Source organism: Lytechinus pictus, chromosome 15, assembly GCF_037042905.1.
Source record: "Lytechinus pictus isolate F3 Inbred chromosome 15, Lp3.0, whole genome shotgun sequence".
Classification (NCBI taxonomy): domain Eukaryota; kingdom Metazoa; phylum Echinodermata; class Echinoidea; order Temnopleuroida; family Toxopneustidae; genus Lytechinus; species Lytechinus pictus.
The window spans coordinates 14671567-14696906 of NC_087259.1; the positions used below are offsets into that span (position 1 = coordinate 14671567).

The 25340-nt window shown below is 35.6% G+C and overlaps 1 protein-coding gene across 1 annotated transcript in view; it reads left to right on the forward strand.

The window, feature by feature from the left end:
• LOC129277797 (small ribosomal subunit protein mS40-like) overlaps positions 1–24317 on the forward strand; it is a 30635-nt gene extending 6318 nt beyond the window's left edge. The window contains exons 2-8 of the mRNA XM_054913966.2: positions 8471–8624; positions 9289–9365; positions 10264–10284; positions 12046–12126; positions 14007–14073; positions 22291–22350; positions 22842–24317. Coding sequence (XP_054769941.2) covers positions 8471–8624; positions 9289–9365; positions 10264–10284; positions 12046–12126; positions 14007–14073; positions 22291–22350; positions 22842–22942 — 561 coding nt within the window. The 3' untranslated portion in view covers positions 22943–24317. The remainder of the gene's footprint in view (positions 1–8470; positions 8625–9288; positions 9366–10263; positions 10285–12045; positions 12127–14006; positions 14074–22290; positions 22351–22841) is intronic.
• Positions 24318–25340: the final 1023 nt, after the last annotated feature.

Consider the following 25340-nt stretch of genomic DNA (forward strand, 5'->3'; position numbering starts at 1 on the left):
TTATAAGTGGACTGACTTGGCAGGATAACGTATCGCGCCATGCGGACATAATAAGCTTATTTAGTCGACAAGGCAAGATAAAGTATATCGCCATGTCGTCAAGTCGATGCCATTTTAGAGGCTCCGTATGGCGTCTAGAAGGTAAATTTCCGGGGGGGGGGGGGGGGTAACAATCCCTGCACGATAAAAATATGGGGATAATATTTTCCTTGAAGTATAGATATGTCAGGGGGCGATTGTCCTTTGGGTCATCGTTATAGAACCCCATGGACTCGTATCATTGGCCTTTTGACCTCTTGATGACATTGGATCTCGCTATATCCTGATCATAATTTTACACACACCGCGGACTATCGGACCCGCGGTCTATCGGACCCGCGGTCTATCGGACCCGCGGTCTATCGGACCCGCGGAATATCGGACCCGCGGTCTATCGGACCCGCGGTCTATCGGACCCGCGGACTATCGGACCCGCGGTCTATCGAACCCGCGGTCTATCGGGCTGTAACCAAATTACTTACACAGTTTTGCAGTCATAATCTTTTATATAAATCTACAAATCTACGAGTAACTTTATATCTAGAATGCAAGCCATAGGCATTACCACCCGCTTGTTGGAAGAGTCTGCGCGGCATGTAATTAGTATATAGCCGGATAGGGGGGTCGGGACAACTCGGACCACGGGACATGTCGGAGTCGGACAGCGGGCTGAGTTGTCCCACTCATTTCGAGATTTTTTTTTTACAAATTTGCGTCTATTTTTCCGTGATTTCGAAATTTCTTGTAAAGATTTTCTGGAGATATGGTCTGTTGGTAATGTTCTTCACTTTCTATTACTTTTTTTTTTTACAAATTTGCGTCTATTTTTCCGTCATTTCGAAATTTCTTGTAAAGATTTTCTGGAGATATGGTCTGTTGGTAATGTTCTTCACTTTCTATTACTTTTCTTTCGCTGAAATAAAAAAAAAAGTGTAATTTTAGGCGTTTTTCGACAGCTCGCGATTCCCATAGGCGCGCGTGTATTAACTGTGTTGGTGCTCGGCTCGGCCCCGCTCGACAACTGACTTGATTTTGTGATCATTTCTTCTCAAGTTACCACTTTTATCGCAGAAGATGGACTTTTTTGTATTCCATTAACTCCATTTTTTCATCACAAGGATAAAATACGGTGTATATGCACGATTCTGTTAAAGTTTTTCACCTTTTCTCTCTGGTCGTAAGAAGCGAACCCCGGGAAGCAAACAACCGATGAATGTATGTGCACAGCCTGAGCTGGGAGACTAGCCTGGCCCTGCAGTTGTCAATAATATGGTTTTTTTTTTCAATCAATTTCCTGTTTCTGGGCCTAATTTTTAATTTAATTATTATTTTTACAGGATTTAAAATGATTCAATTCATTTCCATTCCTTGTTCTTCCCTGATTTATTTTCTTGAAAGGGATGCTCCTTCCATTCGCCTCATTCTCTCCCATCATCTCCATTCCTCCCACCATCTCATTATCTCCACCCCTCGATCCTCCCATCATCTTCATCCCTCCTCTCATCATGTCGATCTCCTCCCATCTGCCTCGTTACCTCCATCCCTCTTCCCATCATCTCCATTCCCTTTATTATCTCCATCCCTCTCATCTCAATTCCTCCCACCATCTCATTATCTCCACCTCTCGATCCTCCCATCATCTTCATCCCTCCTCTCATCATGTCGATCTCCTCCCATCTGCCTCATTACCTCCATCCCTCTTCCCATCATCTCCATTCCCTTTATTATCTCCATCCCTCTCATCATCTCAATTCCTCCCACCATCTCATTATCTCCACCCCTTGATCCTCCCATCATCTTCATCCCTCCTCTCATCATGTCGATCTCCTCCCATCTGCCTCATTACCTCCATCCCTCTTCCCATCATCTCCATTCCCTTTATTATCTCCATCCCTCTCATCATCTCAATTCCTCCCACCATCTCATTATCTCCACCCCTTGATCCTCCCATCATCTTCATCCCTCCTCTCATCATGTCAATCTCCTCCCATCCGCCAAATTACCTCCATCCCTCTGGCTTGATTTTTGTTCTAAATCATGTTATGTGATGAAAAATCATACTAGGCCCTACAACTATTTGGGTTACATTGAAAGAAAATAGGGGTCATCTTTTTTCCAATTATCAATAAATTAAATTCTTCATTCAATGAAAATGACGAATTTATGATTTTGAATTTCATTTCTTTTACATAGCATGTGGTTTTTTTTTTGGATTAAATTTATTTTATTACTTTATTTATTTTTCATCACTGTATCATGATTTTTGTCTCACCTGGATAGCAGAGTGAGACTATAGGCGCCGCTTTTTCGACGGCAGCGTCAACATCAAATCTTAACCGAAGGTTAAGTTTCTGAAATGATAGCATAACTTAGAAAGTTTTTGGACATAAGATTAATCAAGTATCAAGTAGGAGTGAAATCGCCCCGAGCCCCCATCCACGTTAAGTATTTTTTGTGCGACTCAAACATCCACACCACAGTCACACTCAGTCAAAGGAATTGAAGCATATTAAATTGTTACAATCTTAAAGCTCTACACCAGGGAAAATCAATATAGACAAAATAAAAAAATACATATATTTATTTACCAAAAAAAGCAGAGCTTATAGGTACGTCCCGACCCCTTTCTTTAAGCTCACTCTCTCTCACTCAGTCAAGCTCAGCTCTTTGACTGTGCACGCCCACTTCCATTGGGGATTCGGGCTGAATCCCACCGGCACCCCGCCAGTTTCGGCAGCCGAGCTACGTAGAATTGCGATGAAGAGCAGCGGACCGTTCATCGGTTGTTCGCTTCTTACGACCAGAGAGAAAAGGTGAAAAACTTTAACAGAATCGTGCATATACACCGAATTTTATCCTTGTGATGAAAAAATGGAGTTAATGGAATACAAAAAAGTCCATCTTCTGCGATAAAAGTGGTAACTTGAGGAGAAATTATCACAAAATCAAGTCAGTTGTTGAGCGGGGCCGAGCCGAGCACCACCACAGTTAATACACGCGCGCCTATGGGAATCGCGAGCTGTCGAAAAACGCCTAAAATCACACTTTTGTTTTAATTTCAGCGAAAAAAAAGTAATAGAAAGTGAAGAACATTACCAACAGACCATATCTCTAGAAAATCTTTACAAGAAATTTCGAAATGACGGAAAAATAGACGCAAGTTTGTGGAAAAAAAAATCACGAAACAGGTGGGACAACTCGGCCCACGGTCCGAGATGTCCCGTGGTCCGAGTTGTCCCTGATTCGTATATAGGGTGGGCAATGGCACCAGATTTGTGCTGTAGACATGTGCCAAAAAAGTCAATAGGTGAATTTGCCTCAAATTTTCATTCTATATTTTGAGTGAACAATGTAGTTAAATGTAGCGACATCTTCACATTTTCTGGCAGCCAAGTTGATTATCTATGAAAGCAGTAGAGGCGCACGGCCAATACCACCCATGGGTGCATTATTGCCGCCGTCTACAGGAAACTTCGATGCATGCAAAATTGAATCAAACCCCCTCGAATTTCCCCCAAAAAATTGTAAAACTAAGTACTTAGGAAACTTACCAAACGATGTGAAGTCAATTCCCCCTAATATGATGAATATCCCTAAAAAAGCGTCATTTAAGTGTTGATTTTTCTTCTCGTTGACAAAATACGGACCCTGCTACCATCTCCCAAATTTTTCGTCTAATGAGCTAAAGAGGGCGCATGATTTATCTTCATATCAAAGACACTACAAGGGAAAGACTAGGCACGAAAACTATTTTAAACGTTAATCGATGCAAAGCGTTACGCGAAGTCAGCAAAGTTTCCAATCTTTTTACTGTAACGACTTTGGTGAAACATTAATTGACAAATGAACGGTAGCAATTACGGGGCTTCGTTCAAGGTACATAGAATTTTCTATATTTTTTGTTTAATTTGTATCGCTTTGAATATTTTTCAAAAAGTATTATCGTCAGCAAAAATAATATAAAAAGTAAAGCACTGTATTACCCCTCAAAATGAGTCTGTGAGATTGAAAATGCCCCTTTTCCCACTTTGATGCATGCTCACTCATCCATAAATAAACATATCGATTTTATTTTTGCACAGAATTCTGCCCATAGGTTGATAAACATAAATGACATTGCTAAAGACAGCCTTGAAAAAAAGTTCCACCATAATGAATAAGGGGTCACCTATTTTTAAACATATGCACCCATAGTGTACACAATGTCTATGAGAGAGGAAGTCAAAATTTTAACAAATATGAAGTGAGGGTTTGTTTCATGGACGGTTTTTGTTACTTCTGCCAACAATTTTTTCATGAAACTTCGCACATGGCTTCAGATTACATGTAATACTATCCAAAAGGCGTGCACACCAAAATAAACATTCGATACGGCAAAGAGTGGGGCCAATGCCTTAAACTTTCTTCTCATTTGCATACTTTTCTAATATTGTGTGCTCACTGAAGCATTAGACATCGGGATATTTACAAAAATCAAATCAATTGAACTATGCAAGGAGGTTGAGTGAACAATGTAGTTAAATGTAGCGACATCTTCACATTTTCTGGCAGCCAAGTTGATTATCTATGAAAGCAGTAGAGGCGCACGGCCAATACCACCCATGGGTGCATTATTGCCGCCGTCTACAGGAAACTTCGATGCATGCAAAATTGAATCAAACCCCCTCGAATTTCCCCCCAAAAATTGTAAAACTAAGTACTTAGGAAACTTACCAAACGATGTGAAGTCAATTCCCCCTAATATGATGAATATCCCTAAAAAAGCGTCATTTAAGTGTTGATTTTTCTTCTCGTTGACAAAATACGGACCCTGCTACCATTTCCCAAATTTTTCGTCTAATGAGCTAAAGAGGGCGCATGATTTATCTTCATATCAAAGACACTACAAGGGAAAGACTAGGCACGAAAACTATTTTAAACGTAAATCGATGCAAAGCGTTACGCGAAGTCAGCAAAGTTTCCAATCTTTTTACTGTAATGACTTTGGTGAAACATTAATTGACAAATGAACGGTAGCAATTACGGGGCTTCGTTCAAGGTACATAGAATTTTCTATATTTTTTGTTTAATTTGTATCGCTTTGAATATTTTTCAAAAAGTATTATCGTCAGCAAAAATAATATAAAAAGTAAAGCACTGTATTACCCCTCAAAATGAGTCTGTGAGATTGAAAATGCCCCTTTTCCCACTTTGATGCATGCTCACTCATCCATAAATAAACATATCGATTTTATTTTTGCACAGAATTCTGCCCATAGGTTGATAAACATAAATGACATTGCTAAAGACAGCCTTGAAAACAACCAAAAAATTACTTTTTTTCTTTCCAGGGCTCTTTTTGGAGAAACTTAAGAATTTTCCAGGGCTACTTTTTCATTTTCCAGGGCTCTTTTTCCACTTTCCAGGGCTACAATTTCTGGAGCTATTTCGCGGCTTTTTTGCGTTTGTGTGTGTGTGTGTGTGCCACATTGAAGGGATGCTGGTCAGCAGTGCAGGGCTGCTCTGCTGCAGGCTCTGCTTTAACAAGATGTACTGTACATGCGGTGCGTTCAACGCTAGCGGGCGTGTATATTTTGCTTATTACATGACGTCATCCAGCCACTGCCGAGAGCCAATTTATGAATGAAAATATAGTAAGCATGCGCAGTGCAAGCCTTCCATAGCCCCACACAGTATTCCACCAAAACAAGTGTGCAATACTCTATCACCTCGTACCAAAATCGACCTAGAATTTCACTTTCCTATAATTTATATGAATTATGAAAGGTATTCTCGGAGGATCTATTTTCTCACCGATACCGAACAGGTAAGCGAATTTCGATTACTTCTTGATTTTCGGTCAAAATCTTACGAATTAGCGTTGATATAGCATCGTGTTCGTTGGAGTCTGTAGAGTCTATCGCAACGTGTACAAAGTCAATTGATTTCCGGGTTTCGGAGCGTCGCGTGAATATGCATGAAATTGCAGAGTCTCGATAATTTTCGATCGATACTGGAGCGATCCGATCACGAACCAAGACCATTTCCCGCGTAGACAATGTGACCGGATATCGTTATCGCTATCGATACTTTCGCACGCAGTCCGAAGGAACTATTTTGGCGACCACGTAGTCATGACGTGATCTGCGCGATTGGCCAATCAGCGGTCTCCGATTCGCTGAGCCGAGACGGTCTATTCGTTGTACACAGTCTATGGACAATTTGCCACTGTGAAATATACAGTGTTGACGGGGGCGATTATGAGTTTTGCAGTCGCCCTCGTGTGAATGTTTTTAGCCCTTTTCCGGGGCTCTTTTTGGACTTTCCGGGGCGAATTCGCCCGCCGCCCCCGTGTAATTTTTTGGTTGCTTGAAAAAAAGTTCCACCATAATGAATAAGGGGTCACCTATTTTTAAACATATGCACCCATAGTGTACACAATGTCTATGAGAGAGGAAGTCAAAATTTTAACAAATATGAAGTGAGGGTTTGTTTCATGGACGGTTTTTGTTACTTCTGCCAACAATTTTTTCATGAAACTTCGCACATGGCTTCAGATTAATACTATCCAAAAGGCGTGCACACCAAAATAAACATTCGATACGGCACAGAGTGGGGCCAATGCCTTAAACTTTCTTCTCATTTGCATACTTTTCTAATATTGTGTGCTCACTGAAGCATTAGACATCGGGATATTTACAAAAATCAAATCAATTGAACTATGCAAGGAGGTTTGTGACAGATATCCATAGTAAGCAATTGCAAGAGCTAATCACATTCCACGCATTTGAATCATTGAAGCATGTTAATTGGTCATGAACATAACGAAAAAAGTTGAGAACAGATCATTTCAGTTACCAAAATGAAACAATACTTGCCTATGATATTTGACATTCGTATTTTTTGCTTTCATTAAATGTTCATTGATCCGTGAAACGATGAATATTGTTGAAGATACTCTTCCCAAAAATAACTGTCATCATATTCGATCATTTTTATCGATAGAAATGTGTAAAAAATCAAATTATAGCAAATTTCAACTTGTTATTCAACCGTGAAATTTAGCCAAAAAACTTGTATCGTCTTTTAGAAAGTACCTTTTACAAGCCTTCTGACTATTTTTCATGATGAGAATGTGGAATTCGTTCCAATAAAGTGGAATCAAAATCATGATATTTGGCTTGTGACTTTTGAAAAGTGACAATTTTGCCTTCTGGCGGTGCTCGCTGAAGCATGACATAAAATACGTCCATAACATTTACTCCGAGGGTAGCTTATAAAATTACCTACACGCTCATGTAAAAATATATTAAAACTCGATTTGGTTCGGAAATTATGGATGTTTGTTTAAGGGGGAACTTACTTTTTTTGTTGTGTATATAAGTAGTATACACCATGAATACAGGAGCTTGACCCTGAAAAAAAAGGAAAAAAAGTTCAGTGTCGGTTCTCTCCTATTCATAATTGCACACAAAATGGCAAACCGGAATTGAAGCTGGCGCATGCATGAATTCTGACTGAAGTTAGATCTGCCCGCGACAGCTCACTCGTTTGTTCACATGATTATAGTCGCTAACTTAAATCCATATCAAAATAACTTGGATTTGCCATAATTTTGATATGAACTGAAGTTGGAAAATCCTTTTTTTGCCATTATGATTCCTTTTTTTACCAAGGTTGGCAGCTATGATTCATCAATCATTGATTGATGATTCCAAGTTCTTTTCCATTGAAAAAAATATCAGCGTCCAGTCTCTTCACTGATAAAAAGTAGATTCACAATAGTGAAAACGTATATTATGAGCACATGCACAAGAAACAAAGTTTTTCATTCGTGTAGACTTATTGGCCCGAATTCACAAAGGTGGTTTTGAAAACCCACGGTTGAATCCATGGTTTATGCAGATTTCCTTATAAATTACGCTTAATTTAGCGCGTGTATAAAAAATGTCCAATGCTGATGCGCGCTTTTGTCACAGTGCGCCAAATTGACGCCTGTTACCATGGTTTGATACGCTATTTTATTAATGAGTCCACTGTTCGAAGAGCGGACTCATTAATTAAAAACTGTGGACTCGTGAATAAAATAGCGTGGATAACCACGGCAACAGGCGTCAATTTGGCGCACTGTGCCAAACGCGCGCATCAGCATTGGACATTTTTTAATATACGCAGTAAAATAAGCGTAATTTAAACAGGAAATCTATATAAACCATGGACTCAACCGTGGGTTTTCAAAACCACCTTTGTGAATTCGGGCATATATGAACAACTGAACATGATATCATACATCTATATACATGATGTCATCACATACCTGTTTTTACTTCTGCCAGTTTTAAGATGAGTATTCACAGTCATTTTGAAAAAAAATACCTTACAGTTTTAATACTCCTCTTTAACTCCTTCTACATTCTCGCTCTCTCTCCCTATTTTTTTTCCTCTTCATCAGATCATAAGTAACATTGGTCAGCAGACGATCTCAACTTCGGTTCTAAGATGGGATGAGATAAACGAAGGCACAGAAGCAACCAAACCGCAGATCCGGCAGGAGGAGCTAACTGAGGATGAACTTCTTCAAGCCATTGAATACTTGAACAGTGAAGGTGTGTAGCATACTAAATAACAAAAGGGGGGAATTAGCGAGGATTATCCACACTGAATACCAAGAGCAATAGCTGTAGGATTTTATACCATTGTAAATCTATAGAATGTGAGTAGTTACTGCTTTTGCTTGAATAAAACTGATGTGTATTATAAGTTTTGAAACAATGTGTGGATCCTTGCTTTGTGATAAATCTCCCTCAGTTCAGAACCATTGCTCGTCATTGTACTTTACATATGACTGCTTATGACTGGTCTGACGCAAAATTATGTGAGTAACTGCCTGGTCATGTGGACCTCCTCAACCAATAGTATGGTTAGGATCCATATTGTCATGTTTTAAATGGTCATAATATTGAAGCCTTCTTCATGCACAGCGCCACAAAGCGCAGCTGAATTTCAGTGTTCAGACATGATATGGCTTGAGTCAAAAGAGTGCCAAGGAAATTTACAATAAAAAAAATAAATATTTAGGCTACTCTTGTTTTATAACTACCATGAAGTACCGGTAAGTATTTTGAAAATATTACATTAAAAAAAAAATATGATTACAATTATTTTTTTTTTTCAATATGATTACAATTTTTTTTAAAATATGATTACAATTTAAGAAAAAAAATATGATAACAGTTTTTATATTAATATGATTACAATTTGTTTTTTCAGAGTACATGGAACGGTATGGAGATAAGCCAGTATGGGCCAACTATAAGAGAAACCATAAAGGAAGGATACCCCCAATGGTAAATCATAATCTTAACATTTGAAAAGTTTAAATCCAAACTGCTTATTCTCCTTTTTTAAAGTCAGAGAAACAATACATTCCATTAGTGCAGGTGTGCATATTTCATTATTTCACTCACGAGTTTGGTAATATATTTGCTCACAATATCATTTAGGGTTTTATTTGCACACCAATTCAGCCAATGGAATGTAAGTTTCTATCCCATGTATTTGATAAATCTAGACATGAATTTCAATAACCAAATTTCAGTCAGGGGTATAAAACTGTATATTAAGCCATTTTTAGGAAGGAGTTACATGGTACACACATTTGTAGTGGTTCGGTATAGATTATGTAGAGTATGTATTATATATGTTTTCAAAGTTGGTTATTTGTATGCTGTGCTTCAACAGTCATTTTAGTAGAGACGATTGTATTTAAAATAGTAATTCATGGACAAATTACACGGGGGCTTGGGTGCTTCCCCCCCCCCCCCCCGAAATGCTTGAAAGAGCCCAGGTGGCGTTTCATAAAGCTGTTCATAAGTTGAGCGACTTTAAGAACGACTGGTGATCCTTGTGGTAAATGGTATACGCCCAAATTTTCATTGGCGGTGGTTTAGTGCATAAGAAAAGTTCCCCAGTTCTTAAAGTCGCTCTTAACTTAAGAACAGCTTTAGAAACCCCCCCCCCCTCTGGAAAATCCGGATTCACTGTGCACAGTGTACAAGCTTATCCATTTTTCCAGATTTAGGCGGTAGTTTGTGAAAAGTAGCCCCCCCAAAATTATAAATTATTGTTTGCCTGTAGTAATTCATATCTTCTATTTGTGTGCGGGGTATATGGAAATGTGTAGTCTTTCAACAGTTACTACTGACTATATAATACTGTTTTCAATTTGTCTTTTTTTTCTTTCAGAAAACAAGGAAGACATGCATTGTAAGTATCCTCACTTCTCATGCTTATTCTAACTTTGTGTGTCAGTCCATGATAAGTCTAATTTCATACACATATATTGAAGTATCTGATAGCCTCATGTACATGTAGCCACTTGGTGTAGAACCAGTAGGTCTAATTTCCATATCATCTAACACCACTATGGCTTTATTCCATTAGTCTTTTATTAAGTTCAGTCTGTATTGCCCATTAAGACCATTCATCACTAGGTCTTATTCCTGCTTTAACTAGTGATATTAATGGTAATAGTTACAATTATAAAGCACTTCATACTTTGTGTTTCTATAAGCGCTTTACATTATGATTTTTATTACCCCGGTCATATGACCCATCACTGTGCCATACATAAAGTGCACCATCTTCACTCCCTAGGGAGCATTTTGGCCTGGGCAACCATTTTTTTTTTATCGCTGCACACGTCTAATCACATTGATGTTCACATTCTACTGGGTAACACCTGGGTGGAGAGTGAAAAATGTGGATGAGTGCGTTACCAATGGACATTATGTAATTTGCAATTTTGGTGATTCCATACGTGTCGTACAGGACATATCAACAACAATTTCTAGTCTCTTTAATAGCTGAATGCTTGAACAACAAATTTTTCTTTTTTTTCAATAATAAAGATATAGTGGTTATTCATGTGAAAAAGTGATAACCAACCAAAAATTTTGGATAATGGGTGAAGGAAAGGTGAACAATGTTGTGTGTCGTACGGGACTCAGAAATGTCCAGTACGTCACGCAACATTTTCACGTCTAATTCACCCATGAACAACATATTTTTGTTGGTTGTCATTTATTTACATGACTTCCCAGTAATACTTAATTATTACCACAAAACAAATTGAAGTTCCTTGTTTGTTTGGACAGCAGGTTGAAAAATGTCAGATTTTTCTAGAATGGAATCGCCCATTTGTATATTTTGCAAGTAGTGGTCTCTTTGCTACTTGTATATCAAGGGGTCTTAGACAAAGTAGTTGTTACAAAAATGTTAGATATTATCTGAAAGCTGATGGTTGGAACCTAGCTGAAATGGCAATTAGACCTGATAGTGAAAAGATGAATTTGCAGTCCCTGCTTATTCGTTTTCCAAAAGTGTGACTGTACATTTGTATTTTACTTTTCCTGTTGTAGTGTTGTTACATTATATGGTTACTTACTAGTATATGAAACTGTCTTACTAAATTATATTTCAAAACACATCCTTGTTTTAAATTTTGCCACTTTCTTGCTTATTGAAAGTCATATTGCCTGAATAGCTTATTCTTGCTCTTTCTGTAACTTGTATACTGCCATCTATAGATGTGTCTGTGCCAACCTAGATAAAGTAATGGTGATGCATATGATCTGTACAAAGAGATGTCATGAATCTCAAAATACCCCCCCCCTCTATCTTTGTGCAGTGAAGTATATTTAGAGAATCTGGAAATTTGGTTAAAATTGGTGCAACATCATGGTCTAAACTATTTCTTTGTTTGCTTGTGGAAGAAAAGGCAATATGCCATGTTACTCATTTACAAAAAAAACCCAACAACACCTAAACCCAAAACAACAGGTTGGTTAAGCACTGTTTCTTTAACTTGTATGCTGCCATCTGTAGTTTGATGGTGGTTAATGTTAAAATGATGTGATGATACATGTTCATATATTTTTCATTTCTTCTGTTTTTGTTTTGAGAGATGTATAGATTATCAGGTTCACTTTGCATTAATCGTTGCTACCTTTCTTTGTCTTTTTACAGAGAGGTTACGGAGAGAAGCAAAGAATAAGTGGTAACCCATGTCCAATCTGCAGAGACTCTCGTCTAGTATTACACTACACGGTATGTGTCCTTCATTGACGCCTTCCGCAAAGCCCATCTGGGGCTTGTTTCATAAAACTTGTTAGGATAACAGATTTGCAATAATGGTTAAAAGCTACTGAAATCTTTCATTCTGATTGGCTTGCAGAAAATTTGTAATGGATAAGATAAGATTTTATTCACTCTATCGACCCCTTCTCGGGATATGAGAGTACAACAATTATAACAACATTTAAACAAGAATTATAAACCGAATGTATGCGTACATTGTATGCAAGTAGTTAAAACTTCATATCAATTTTTATACAATCTAAGTACACAAGAAAACAAACTGGTCGTTTCACTAGCCTACATGTACATGTACCACTATGAGTACGAACAGAACTAGAAGTAGGCCTACTACCAATTAAAAACCATGCATTTGTTATTGTAACAATTTTGTTTGAAACGGGACACAGTTTGGTCTAATTACAATGGTCCAATCATCACTTGGTCTATCAAAGTTTAAAGGAGGATGAAACCTGTAGAATGGGATGAGCTTGTGTGAAAGCAGAAAATGAAAGAATAAGATCAACAAAAGTTTGAGTAAAATTGGACAAACAATAAGAAAGTTAGGTTGTATTGGAATATCAAGAACACTATTAAAGCTATGGAGATCCTCCCATTGGCAATGCAAACAAGATCAGTGATGTCACACATGTACAACTCTCCCCTTTGGACTCTGAAAACATACCCAAATCATCTCTTTCTTTGCTTATTCTAATGAGAGAAACAATTGTTTGTTTGATCATTTATTTTCATATTCACATAAAACCAGGTCATTACAATATAGTAAAATGCATGCAATAATCATATACACATTGATACAAATGAAATACATCTAAAGAAATTACAGAGTGTCACTACAAAGTCTACAATGCCTTTCAATCAAAAAGAAAGAAAGGGTATTAAAAAACATATCAAATTTATCAGTTGAAAATGAAAAAAACTAAAATAAGGCCATGTGGCCCTGTAAAATTCCCTCATACGCAATACAATGAAGTATTATATTATAGATAATAAATAACTGAAAAAAAATTGAAAACATTAAAAAAATGTAACATGCTGTAAAGAAATATCAGTCAGAGGAGCATTGAAAATGAGGGGGGGGGGGGAGATCTGGTAATATCAGTATTTGGACAAAAAGAATGTTTTCAGATGTTTCCTAAATGATTCTTAGTTATTGAAAACAACGAAATGAGTTGGTAATGAATTCCAAAAGTTTTCCAAGCAAAACTTTCCAATAATCAAAATTACATTGATTTCTTCTATTGTAATTGTGAATATTGAGATTTGTCGAAAATAAAGTTGAAGTGTTATACGGAAGGAGATTATGAAAATACAAGTACCCGAGCACTGCTGTGTGATACAAATATAGATCAGATATGTTCAAAGTTTTAAGTTTTATGAAGAGAGGAGCAGAATGGGCAAGGTAATGGCTGTTTATGCAAATTCATAAATTCATTCATGACATGATATTATGAAACCTGTATGACGGGTCTTGTAAAAAGAACACCTGATTTTGTGGTAGACTAGATAAAAGAGAAAATTAGATGAAATATGTACTAAAGTTGGTCGTATTGCCATTATGAGAGGATCTACATATCATTTAATACATAATAGTGATCTTAATATTCAAACAACACGTGGGAACACACCACAAACAGTAATTTTTGCTGATCTTCAGTTGCGCATTACTCTGTAATTGTATATTTTCCTGAAAAATGTCTTTTGGCAGGTATCATTTTTTTTTTTAAAATAATTCTGTGTAAGATTTGCTCACTTCTGTGAAGATTTCATTTTCCATTGTTTCCAGGAGGACCAGAGTTTATCTTTAATGTGCTTTGTTTCTATTTGAACAGAATGTAAAGCTATTGGAACAATTCATCTGTCCTCATTCGTGGAATATCTACTCGACATACAGGACAGGTAAGGATTTCTATTCTCCAGTCTTCATTAAAGGTCAAGCCCACCCCAAGAAAGAGTTGATTTAGATGAAAAGAGAAGAATCAAACAAGCTTAAAGCTGAAAATTTCATCGAAATCAGATGTCGGATAAGAAGGTTGTGACAGAGTCTCATAGTCAAATCTGCAAAAAAAAAAATTAAATATTGTATAATTCTAACAGTAAAGATACTAAATAAATATTGAGTGACATCATCATTTAATTAATCTTGAATCTTTAATTTCTCTCATTTGCATTATATAATAATAATAATAATGGATGGGGTTGTAATGAATAAAATCCACTGTGAAGAGTGTCTTTTGCGCAATGAAAGAAGGAAGAGAGAGAGAGGGGAATGGAGTATACATAATCACACATCACTCTGTTAAGCATGTTATTATTTGGGGGAAATTAAAGGTCAAGTCCACCTCAGAAAAATGTTGATTTGAATCAATAGAGAAAAATCAGACAAGCACAATGCTGAAAATTTCATCAAAATCGGATGTAAAATGAGAAAGTTATGACATTTAAAAGTTTCGCTTATTTTTAACAAAATAGTTATATGAACGAGCCAGTTACATCCAAATGAGAGTCGATGATGTCACTCACTCACTATTTCTTTTGTTTTTTATTGTTTGAACTATACAATATTTCAATTTTTACGAATTTGATGATTAGGACCTCCTTGCCTGAAGCACAAAATGTTAAAATAATGGAATTCCACGTGTTCAGGGAGGAAGGAAACTTCATTTCACATGACAATGACGAGAAAATCAAAATATTTCATATTTCTTATAATAAAATACAAAAGAAATAGTGAGTGAGTGATGTCATCAGTTCCCTCATTTGCATACCGACCAAGATGTGCATATAACTGTTTTGTGAAATGAAGCGAAACTTTAAAAGGTCATAACTTTCTTATTTTACATCCGTTTTTGATGAAATTTTCAGTGTTATGCTCTTTGAATTTTTCTCTTTTTATTCAAATCAAGTTTTTGTTGGGGTGGACTTGTCCTTTAAGCAACATTTGAAAATGTCTTTATCTTTCTTATTTTACATCAGACTTTGATGAACTTTTCACCTTTCTGCCCGATTCTTCTCTCTTCATTCAAATTCTGTTTGGATGGATTTGACCTTTAAATTAATTGTAATCTCATCTATTACAGGACGTTAGTCCATATTGGGCTTCCATTTTGTGGCAAGTACTTATTGATAACTTGGAATCCTCACCTTGATTTAAAACTATTTCAAGAAACATTTGAAATATTAATAGCCGCAAATACATAATTTGAATTCTGTTTGGATGGATTTGACCTTAAAATTAATTGTAATCTCATCTAATACAGGACGTTAGTCCATATTGGGCTTCCATTTTGTGGGAAGTACTTATTGATTACTTGGAATCCTCACCTTGATTTAAAACTATTTCAAGCAACATTTGAAATATTAATAGCCGCAAATACATAATTTTTTCTTTCTCATACTTTGCTAACACTATGTCGAACCTGGATATCACCACACATTTAGCATGGCAATGTGCAATACAGTTTGATAGGATGCTTGAAGACAATGTTTGACTCTCGCCTTGTAAACAGAGGGTCGTGTGTTCGAATCCCACCGCGGTCTAGCGTCCTTTGGCAAGGCGTTAATCCACACTTTGCCACTCTCGACCCAGGTGCTAAATGGGTACCCGGTAGGATGCGAAAGATATTGTATGTTTGATTTTGCCAGCGCCATAATGAGGCTGCGATGAATGCAAGGAATGCTCCCCAGGGAGTGGAAATTGTGCACTTTTCGTGCGGGATTGAAATGAATCCAATGACCGGGGTAATAATATGCTGTAACGCGCTTTGAGCCATTCTGGGAAAAGCGCTCTATAAAAATTGGCTATTATTATTATTATTATTATTAATGTTGTAGCTGGAGACTTCTTTGTAGTGGTGTCAATTTCACTGCAACACAAAGTTTTTCTTGAGGCCAAGTTGGTTGTCTTGAAGCCGAAAATAAATGAAAATCATGTAACAACTTTATGACATTGGAAAATCTTTGAAGATAAACTAATATGTATCAAATATATGAATGCTTTGAATGTAAAATATGCAAATACAACCAGATTAAAGATGGAAATTAATACAGATACATTTCTTCTTTGAAACACTTTTCATTTGAAATTAGTGATAGTCGAAAGCAGTGTTTATCATGATGAGTGATGGTCAAAAATCATGTAACAACTTTATGACATTGGAAAATCTTTGAAGATAAACTAATATGTATCAAATATATGAATGCTTTGAATGTAAAATATGCAAATACAACCAGATTAAGATGGAAATTAATACAAATACATTTCTTCTTTGAAACACTTTTCATTTGAAATTAGTGATAGTCGAAAGCAGTGTTTATCATGATGAGTGATGGTCAAAAATCATGTAACAACTTTATGACATTGGAAAATCTTTGAAGATAAACTAATATGTATCAAATATATGAATGCTTTGAATGTAAAATATGCAAATACAACCAGATTAAGATGGAAATTAATACAGATACATTTCTTCTTTGAAACACTTTTCATTTGAAATTAGTGATAGTCGAAAGCAGTGTTTATCATGATGAGTGATGGTCAAAAATCATGTAACAACTTTATGACATTGGAAAATCTTTGAAAATAAACTAATATGTATCAAATATATGAATGCTTTGAATGTAAAATATGCAAATACAACCAGATTAAGATGGAAATTAATACAAATACATTTCTTCTTTGAAACACTTTTCATTTGAAATTAGTGATAGTCGAAAGCAGTGTTTATCATGATGAGTGATGGTCAAAAATCATGTAACAACTTTATGACATTGGAAAATCTTTGAAGATAAACTAATATGTATCAAATATATGAATGCTTTGAATGTAAAATATGCAAATACAACCAGATTAAGATGGAAATTAATACAAATACATTTCTTCTTTGAAACACTTTTCATTTGAAATTAGTGATAGTCGAAAGCAGTGTTTATCATGATGAGTGATGGTCAAAAATCATGTAACAACTTTATGACATTGGAAAATCTTTGAAGATAAACTAATATGTATCAAATATATGAATGCTTTGAATGTAAAATATGCAAATACAACCAGATTAAGATGGAAATTAATACAAATACATTTCTTCTTTGAAACACTTTTCATTTGAAATTAGTGATAGTCGAAAGCAGTGTTTATCATGATGAGTGATGGTCAAAAATCATGTAACAACTTTATGACATTGGAAAATCTTTGAAAATAAACTAATATGTATCAAATATATGAATGCTTTGAATGTAAAATATGCAAATACAACCAGATTAAAGATGGAAATTAATACAGATACATTTCTTCTTTGAAACACTTTTCATTTGAAATTAGTGATAATCGAAAGCAGTGTTTATCGTGATGAGTGATGGTCAAAAATCATGTAACAACTTTATGACATTGGAAAATCTTTGAAGATAAACTAATATGTATCAAATATATGAATGCTTTGAATGTAAAATATGTAAATACAACCAGATTAAAGATGGAAATTAATACAGATACATTTCTTCTTTGAAACACTTTACATTTGAAATTAGTGATAGTCGAAAGCAGTGTTTATCATGATGAGTGATGGTCAAAAATCTTCTGTGGTGATCAGATCCAACTACTGCTGACCACCGTAGCTATGAAATGAAAATGAAAATCCATAATTTATTGTTCGAAATAGACATGAAATGAATTACTCCGAAAATTTGCTTTGCCCAATTGATCGTGGGCCCGGCAGCCGCTGTACAGCGCCAGATCGACGAGGCTCTATCCCTTTAATCATTGAACGCCAAACAGGGTAGCAGCAACTCCCATCTTTTAACGTCTTTTGGTCTGACGCGGCCGGGGTTTGAACCCCCGACCTCCCAGTTGTGAGACGGACGCTCTACCAACTGAGCCAACACACCGGTCTATAACACTGCTAGCAGAAAAAAGACCTGAGAATATGTTCTGGAAAACAATTTAGTTCACATACAAATATTTTCCTCTTTTTAGTAGCATTTTTAGGTAAGGTATATCTTTTCCAACTTGACCAATTTAAAATTTGAATAAACCTCTTTACATTTTTACCCAACTCGACAACAAAAGTGTTACTACTTACTTAAAATACAAACTTTATTTGCTAAGAACTCATTTGTTTTCTCTGAACCTGCATAAGGGAATATCATGCCACTTACATTAATAGATCCTTTTTGTCTTATCTCTCTATATATTTATAATTAATGATGTATGTAAGTTTGCCTAATGACTAGTTTATGCACCTGCAGTCCTGTACCTGTACCTATTTTCACATTCACTGCTTCCAATACAACCCCTTCCTCTAGATCTCTCTCTCGTACCCTCTTGCTGTTTTTATGATTTTATCCATTGCTTGCCTCTCATAAAAAACATTGTTTTTTTTTAATGAAAAGCCCTTCCATTTTAGTTAATTTTATTTTTTGTCTAGTTTTAGTTTGATATTATTGTGTAATATGAAGGGTAATAATACTTGCACTTATGTGCTTATAAATCCAGCCATTATCATTCTCATTCTCCTTTTTTTTCCTTCTTCTTCTTCCTCCTCTTCTTATTCTTCTTCTTCTTTCCTTCTTCTTCTTCTTCTTTTTCTTCTTCCCCTTCCTCCTCTTCTTGTTGTCTTTTTCTTTCCTTCTTCTTCTGTTCTGTTTTTTTTTCATGAAAAGCCCTTCTATTTTAGTTAGTTTTTTTTTGTCTAGTTTTAGTTCAATATTATTGTGTAATATGAAGGGCAATAATACTTGCACTTACATGCTTATAAATCCAGACATTATCATTCTCATTCTCCTTTTTCTTCTTCTTCCTCCTCCTCTTCTTGTTCATCTTCTTTCCTTCTTCTTCCTCCTCTTCTTGTTCTTCTTCTTTCCTTCTTCTTCTTCTTTCCTTCTTCTTCTTCTTCGTCTTCTTCTTCCTCTCTTCCTGCTCTTGCTCCTCCTTCTCTTCTTCTTCTTCCTCTTCCTCTCCCTCTTCCTCTCCCTCATCTTCCTCCTCTTCCTCCTCCTTCTGTTCCTGTTATTATGAATATGATTATTATTATACATGTAGGTGTTATTTTTACTCTTTATCACTATAAATATTTTTGAAGAAAAAAACATCTTGAGTGCCAATTTAGGACAGAAATTAAATTACAAATATATCATTCATTTAGTTAAATCTTTCTATCCCCTTCGATGTCAAGCACATGTACCTGTACAGATATATTGCAGATAGTAGTGAATGTACTTTATAAAGTAAAGTGGAAGATGAGAAACAGAATAGATCATAAATAGAATAGAAATATAAAGATGTCAAGATTGCAGAATAAGAAAAAAAAAGAACCCATACAACTTTCTGATGAGAATAGAATATTGATACTTAAAGGGGAATGAAACCTTTGGGACAAGTAGGCTTGTGTTGAAACAGAAAAATCATAGAATAAGAATAAAGAAAGTTTGAGAAAAATCCGACAAATAATGAGAAAGTTATGAGCATTTGAATATTGCAATCACTAATGCTATGGAGATCCTCCCATTGGCAATGCGACAAGGATGTGTGATGTCACATGTGAACAACTTTCCCTTTGATGGACTATAAAATACCCCCAAAATGTCTTTTTTTGCTTTTTCTAATGGTGATACAAACTCTTTATCCATGATGTATTCTTTAAAAATCTGTGTTACATGCCCTCCTATAGAAAGAACACATGATCTACTGATAGATGTGACAAAAGAGGCAGTTTAAAGGAGAATGAAACCCTTGAAACCAGCTGAATCCATATCAAAGAGAAAAATCAAAGAAACATATTGTTGAAAGTTTGAGGAAGATTGAATGAATAATAAGAAAGTTATGAGCATTTGAATATTGAGATCACTAATGCCATGTAGATCCTCCCATTGGCAATGCGACCAAGATCTGTGATGTCACACACGTACAACTTCCTCATTACTTTAGTACTGATTTCACTTATATTCTCACTTTTATAGAGTCTATCACAAGGTGAGGTGTTCTCTTTATGAGAGGACAAGTACAGAGGTTTCACAACATTATATCATTGATGAATCGTTTGTCATATGATTAGAATGAGCAAAAAGAGATGTTTTGGGGTATATTTTCAGTGTCCAAAAGGGGAGAGTTGTTCATCTGTGACATCATAGATCTTGGTCGCATTGCCAATGGGAGGATCTCCATAGCATTAGTGATCTCGACATTCAAATGCTCATAACTCTTCTATTTCTAGTCCTATTTTACTCAAACTTTTGTTGATCTTATTCTTTGATTTTTCTGCTTTCACAAAAGCTAACTTGCTCCCAGAGTTTCATTCTCCTTTAAGTGTAATATATACTAAGGTAATGGGGAGAGTTGTTCACAAGTGACATCACACATCTTTGTCAAATTGCCAATGTGAGGATCTCCATAGCATTAGTGATCGCAATATTCAAATGCTCATAACTTTCTCATTATCTGTCCGATTTTTCTCAAACTTTTGTTGATCTGTTTCTTTGACTTTTCTGTCTTCACACAACCTATCTTGTTTCAAAGGTTTCATTCTCCTTTAAATTATGGCTTCAAAAGCTATCAGATATTTTCAATGTTAAGCAGTGTCTTGAGCCCCATTACATGAAGCTTAGCATTTGATTACAAGATTGATTACTAGGATCGATTGCATAGATTATAGTGTATGATCAGTCGTGAAAATCGGCCATGCAATCAATCGCAAAGCTTTATGTAATGGGTCCTGGTAAACTCTCCTTTAATACACCATGGTGATGGGTCAGTTTTATTATGTATTATAGAATGACCGCATAATAAATCAATTTTATGGTATGTCAGGGGATGATATGTTATTCTTTCTGTGGCATTTATAGTGTCAACGGCCATGTAAATCTCTTCTGCTTATGTTTTTTTCTTTATTTTGGCATGCCTGTACACAATATGAAGGTCAAGTTTCATGGGGTTAGATGCCACATGATCAAGTAGACTTTATGAAGTTGGTTGATACTTGATAGCCACTTGGTCCAATGTCATTCGGTCTGACACTAAAATCACCGACTGCCACTATGGCTAAAACCCCATTTGGTCTATGTGGATCCTGACTCTTTACCTCTAACCAGAGAGTCTTGAATCAAATCCGAGCCGTGGCATATTGTTGTTAGCTCCAAGAGTCCACACTTTACCTCATTATATTTGCAGTTTCTGTTTTTGAGCCAGTTTTGTATTAATTTCCTAAAACCCATTGATCTGCAGATTTCAAACAAAATGAATGTAATAGCTGCTCTATTGGATTTTGAACCCATGAATGTACTAATTTCATTTTTCTGCGTCTTCGCTTTGAGCTCATGTCCCCTTTTCTACTTCTTTTCTTAAGCATGTAATGAACTCACTGTGACTTCATTTGTTGAAGAATTATTTTTAAGTTTTTGCCATAATTTACCTTATTTGCAATTTTTGATGTTTCTTTAAAAGGTTCCGCATTCATTTTTTATTAAAATTCGTTTTTCTCATTCCCACCTATATATTATCGTCCCTCCCCCTTATTTTCTTACATTTTCTCCCCCTCTCCTTTGTCTCTCTCACTCTTCCCATCTATCCTCATTCTTTCCTTCCTCCCACTCATTTCATTGCTCCTGTTTAACTTCTCCTTCATAAATACCTATACAATACAATACAGGTTACATTTGTATAGCACATTCCATTGATATTTCATACCTCATTTCTTCTTTCAAAAAATTGTTTTCATTACCTCTTGACCATTTTTTCTATTGCTTCTCTTCGCTTTCTTCCTATTCTGTCCTCTGTAATTTTGTTTTTCTCTCGGTAATCTTCGTTATATATTCTTACGTTTATTTCAACCTTTTTTATACTGAACTCTCTGGCTTCACTTGTTTTCTTGCATAACATTTAGTTTGCATTCCTCAATGTTATTTTCAGGTGCTCTTGGAATTTGTGTTTTCTACTAATTTCCATTAAGGACATTACTACTTATAAAAAAGGAAGGAAATGCAGAAATATTGAAATAAAAATGTGTGCTGGAAAAACCAGAGGACATTCTGGTTAATGAATAAATGAGTGATTGTTACAAAGTATCATTCTCTATGACTGTATAATTCACCTCATTTTACTTATTATTTTCTTTCTTCTATGACCAGGATTATGTCAGAAGCAACATAAGAAACTTTGTGCATCAATTGAGAAAGCAAGACGATATGGTATGTTTGAATTTTATTGATGAGAGAGAGAGATAAAGAAAGAGAGAGAACTAGATAGAGAGACAGACAGACAGAGAGAGTGAGTGAAAATGAAAGAGCACATAAAATAGATTCATTGGTTAAGAATTATATTTATAGTTGATTGCTGTATTTAAAGAAACTGTTAATTTACCAATAGCTTGAACTTTGCCAATGGAGGAGAAATGGAAAAAAGACAGAAAGAAAGTTATACTGTACATCCATCAAATGCAGGTCATCTAGATCATAGATTTTCTTCTTGAAAACAAGATCTATATCTTGAAACATTGTATCCCAATTCTTTACATACAAACCGTACCCTTATTTTAGCTACTATTCCCATTTGTATTGCAGTATTCTTCTTTTAAAGAGTATCTTTATACAAAATATGGACATAGTATGCTTCATTCTTCACTATTATTTTGAGAAATAGAGAAGTAAAAATGTGCTTTGCTTTTTCTTCTTTCCTCTAGGGGCGTTGCCTTATTCCATACCCAACATCGAGTACAATTATGAGGATTACTATCATGATGAAACTGCACCAGTCGAAAAAAAGAGATCAGTTGACATTTGACCTTTGACATCAAAGAACATGATATGAGATGCTATTAACTAGGAACTCCACGAAAGGGAAAAGTGGAGATCAGTTGAAATTTGACCTTTGACCTTGAACAACACAATATGAGATTCTATGAACTACGAACTCCACCAAAGGAAACAGAAGAGATCAGTTGACATTTTGACCTTTGGCAACAAAAGGTGCTATGAACTATAAACTCTCTCTCTCTTGAATTTGGCACCACTGCACTTTGGGGGAATCAAATTTTTATCAGGGAGCCATTTGCTGCACCCGGGTTTAGAGCAGTAAGTATGGGAAGGGCATCGTGCTGTAGGATAAAAGATATCCAGGATAACTGCGATAAGACAGGAATAAAATCATCTGCAGTTTATAGTGACACAGGTCCGTAATCTCAACAAAAACTGGTGTAACGTTACCTGTGATATAACTAAACTTTCTTATTTTACACCCGTTTTTGATGAAATTTTCAGTGTTATGCTTGTTGGATTTTGCTCTTTTTATTCAAATCCACTTTTTGTTGGGGTGGACTTGTCCTTTAAGCAATGGGTGGTGTGTTTTTCCTGACTAGCACACACTGTGAATGAGAATTGAAATATTAAAGAAGACACATTTTGATGTGTGATGAATCCCAAGAATGAAAAAAAAAATAATCGGAATAAGCACAAGGGCAATTGAAGTGTTTCAAGTTTCATTTATTTCTCCCCAATAGATCAGATAAAAATACATAAAATAGACAATGAATAACAATGTGTTAATAACAATGTACATCAAATAAATGAAAGAAAATGAGGAGGAAAATGGTGAAAAAGGAAGATAATTTGTGATAGGCCAACCCATAACAAAAAGTACTTAGACATAAAATACCATAAAATCACAAAGACCTACACCAAATGAATGAGGTTAATAAACATCTTTAAAAAGAAATAATGTTAGGTACAAGGTTGATGACCAATCTCCGACGATTAAGTTAACATGAGTGACATGGGGGACATCATGGTCTAGTGATTATAACTCTCATTTTTCAATCTGAGGGACATGTGTTTGATTAATAGCCATGGCGTGTTTTCCTTCACCAAGAAGTTTACCCACATTGTGCCGCACTCAACCCAGGTTAAGGTGAATGTGTAGCCGGTAGGAAGAAGTTCCTCGAATGCTCAAGCACCCAATCAATGCAGCTGTGCTAAAGTGGGGTAATGATAACATGTTATGTAGGCCCCGCTGGGAGAACAGCTTTTGGAACTGAAGTGGCTAACCTGGGTAAAATATTACATTATTATTGTTATTATTATTACAATAAAGGTGTAACTTGTGCACATGAACATGTATTATGAAAACAAATAAATTGGTGTAATTTATAAGTTTATGGAAAGCCACTTGATTAAGAGTTATGTTTGATTGTAAGAGTAATTGTAGCATGTGATGTTATTAAAGGTCACTTTATTACATGCTTTAATGGCAAAAAAATTATTGTATGTACAGTTTATATATATGTATATATATAAATTATATATATATATATGTATATATATAAATTATATATATATATATATATATATATATATATATATATATATATATATATATATATATATATGCCTACATCCTATGAAAGGGCAAAGTCTATGAATGGGTTTATTCCGTCATAATACACGTATAGACGTAAAGACGAAGGTAGAGGGCGTTAAGGCGCATTACGAACAACGAAGGAAGACAAAAAAATTCGCCTAATACACAGATGTAGAGAAATATATATATATGCATATATTTAAATATACATACATATATTTATATATACATACATATATATATGCATATATATATATATATATACATATATATATATATATTTTGTGAAAGAGATGAATGAAGAGAACAATGGTAGGCGTAGCTTAAATCAAGGTTCCCCAGAGCTATCTGCCCTTTGGAAAAATTGGTAATGCCGAAAAAATGTCTCTGCCAGGAATCGAACCTGGGCCCCCAGCTTTGAACGCCGGTGCCTTAACCACAAGACCACAGAGACGGGTTAGTGGCTAGGGCGACCCCGATCCGACTGACCGTGAGATAGACAGATTTTCGACACTATACCAATTATAATTTCCTTTGTCAGGTGAAGGTGGGTTTTGAACAATGACAAGCCGCCATGCCTCGGCTGGATCAAAGCTATTACTTTGATACATTTATATATATATTTATATATATTTATACACATTTATATATATATATATATATATATATATATATCCCAGGCAATGGCAGAAGAGCCCTAGGACTAGTAAAAGTGGGTAGTGGTAGATGCCAAATGGAGAGGCAAGAAGGTTAGGAGGTATACTATAGTATTCTTTCTGAGATGAATGGAGTCCTGAAGAGGACCGTAAACCAGAAGAGGTGAGAA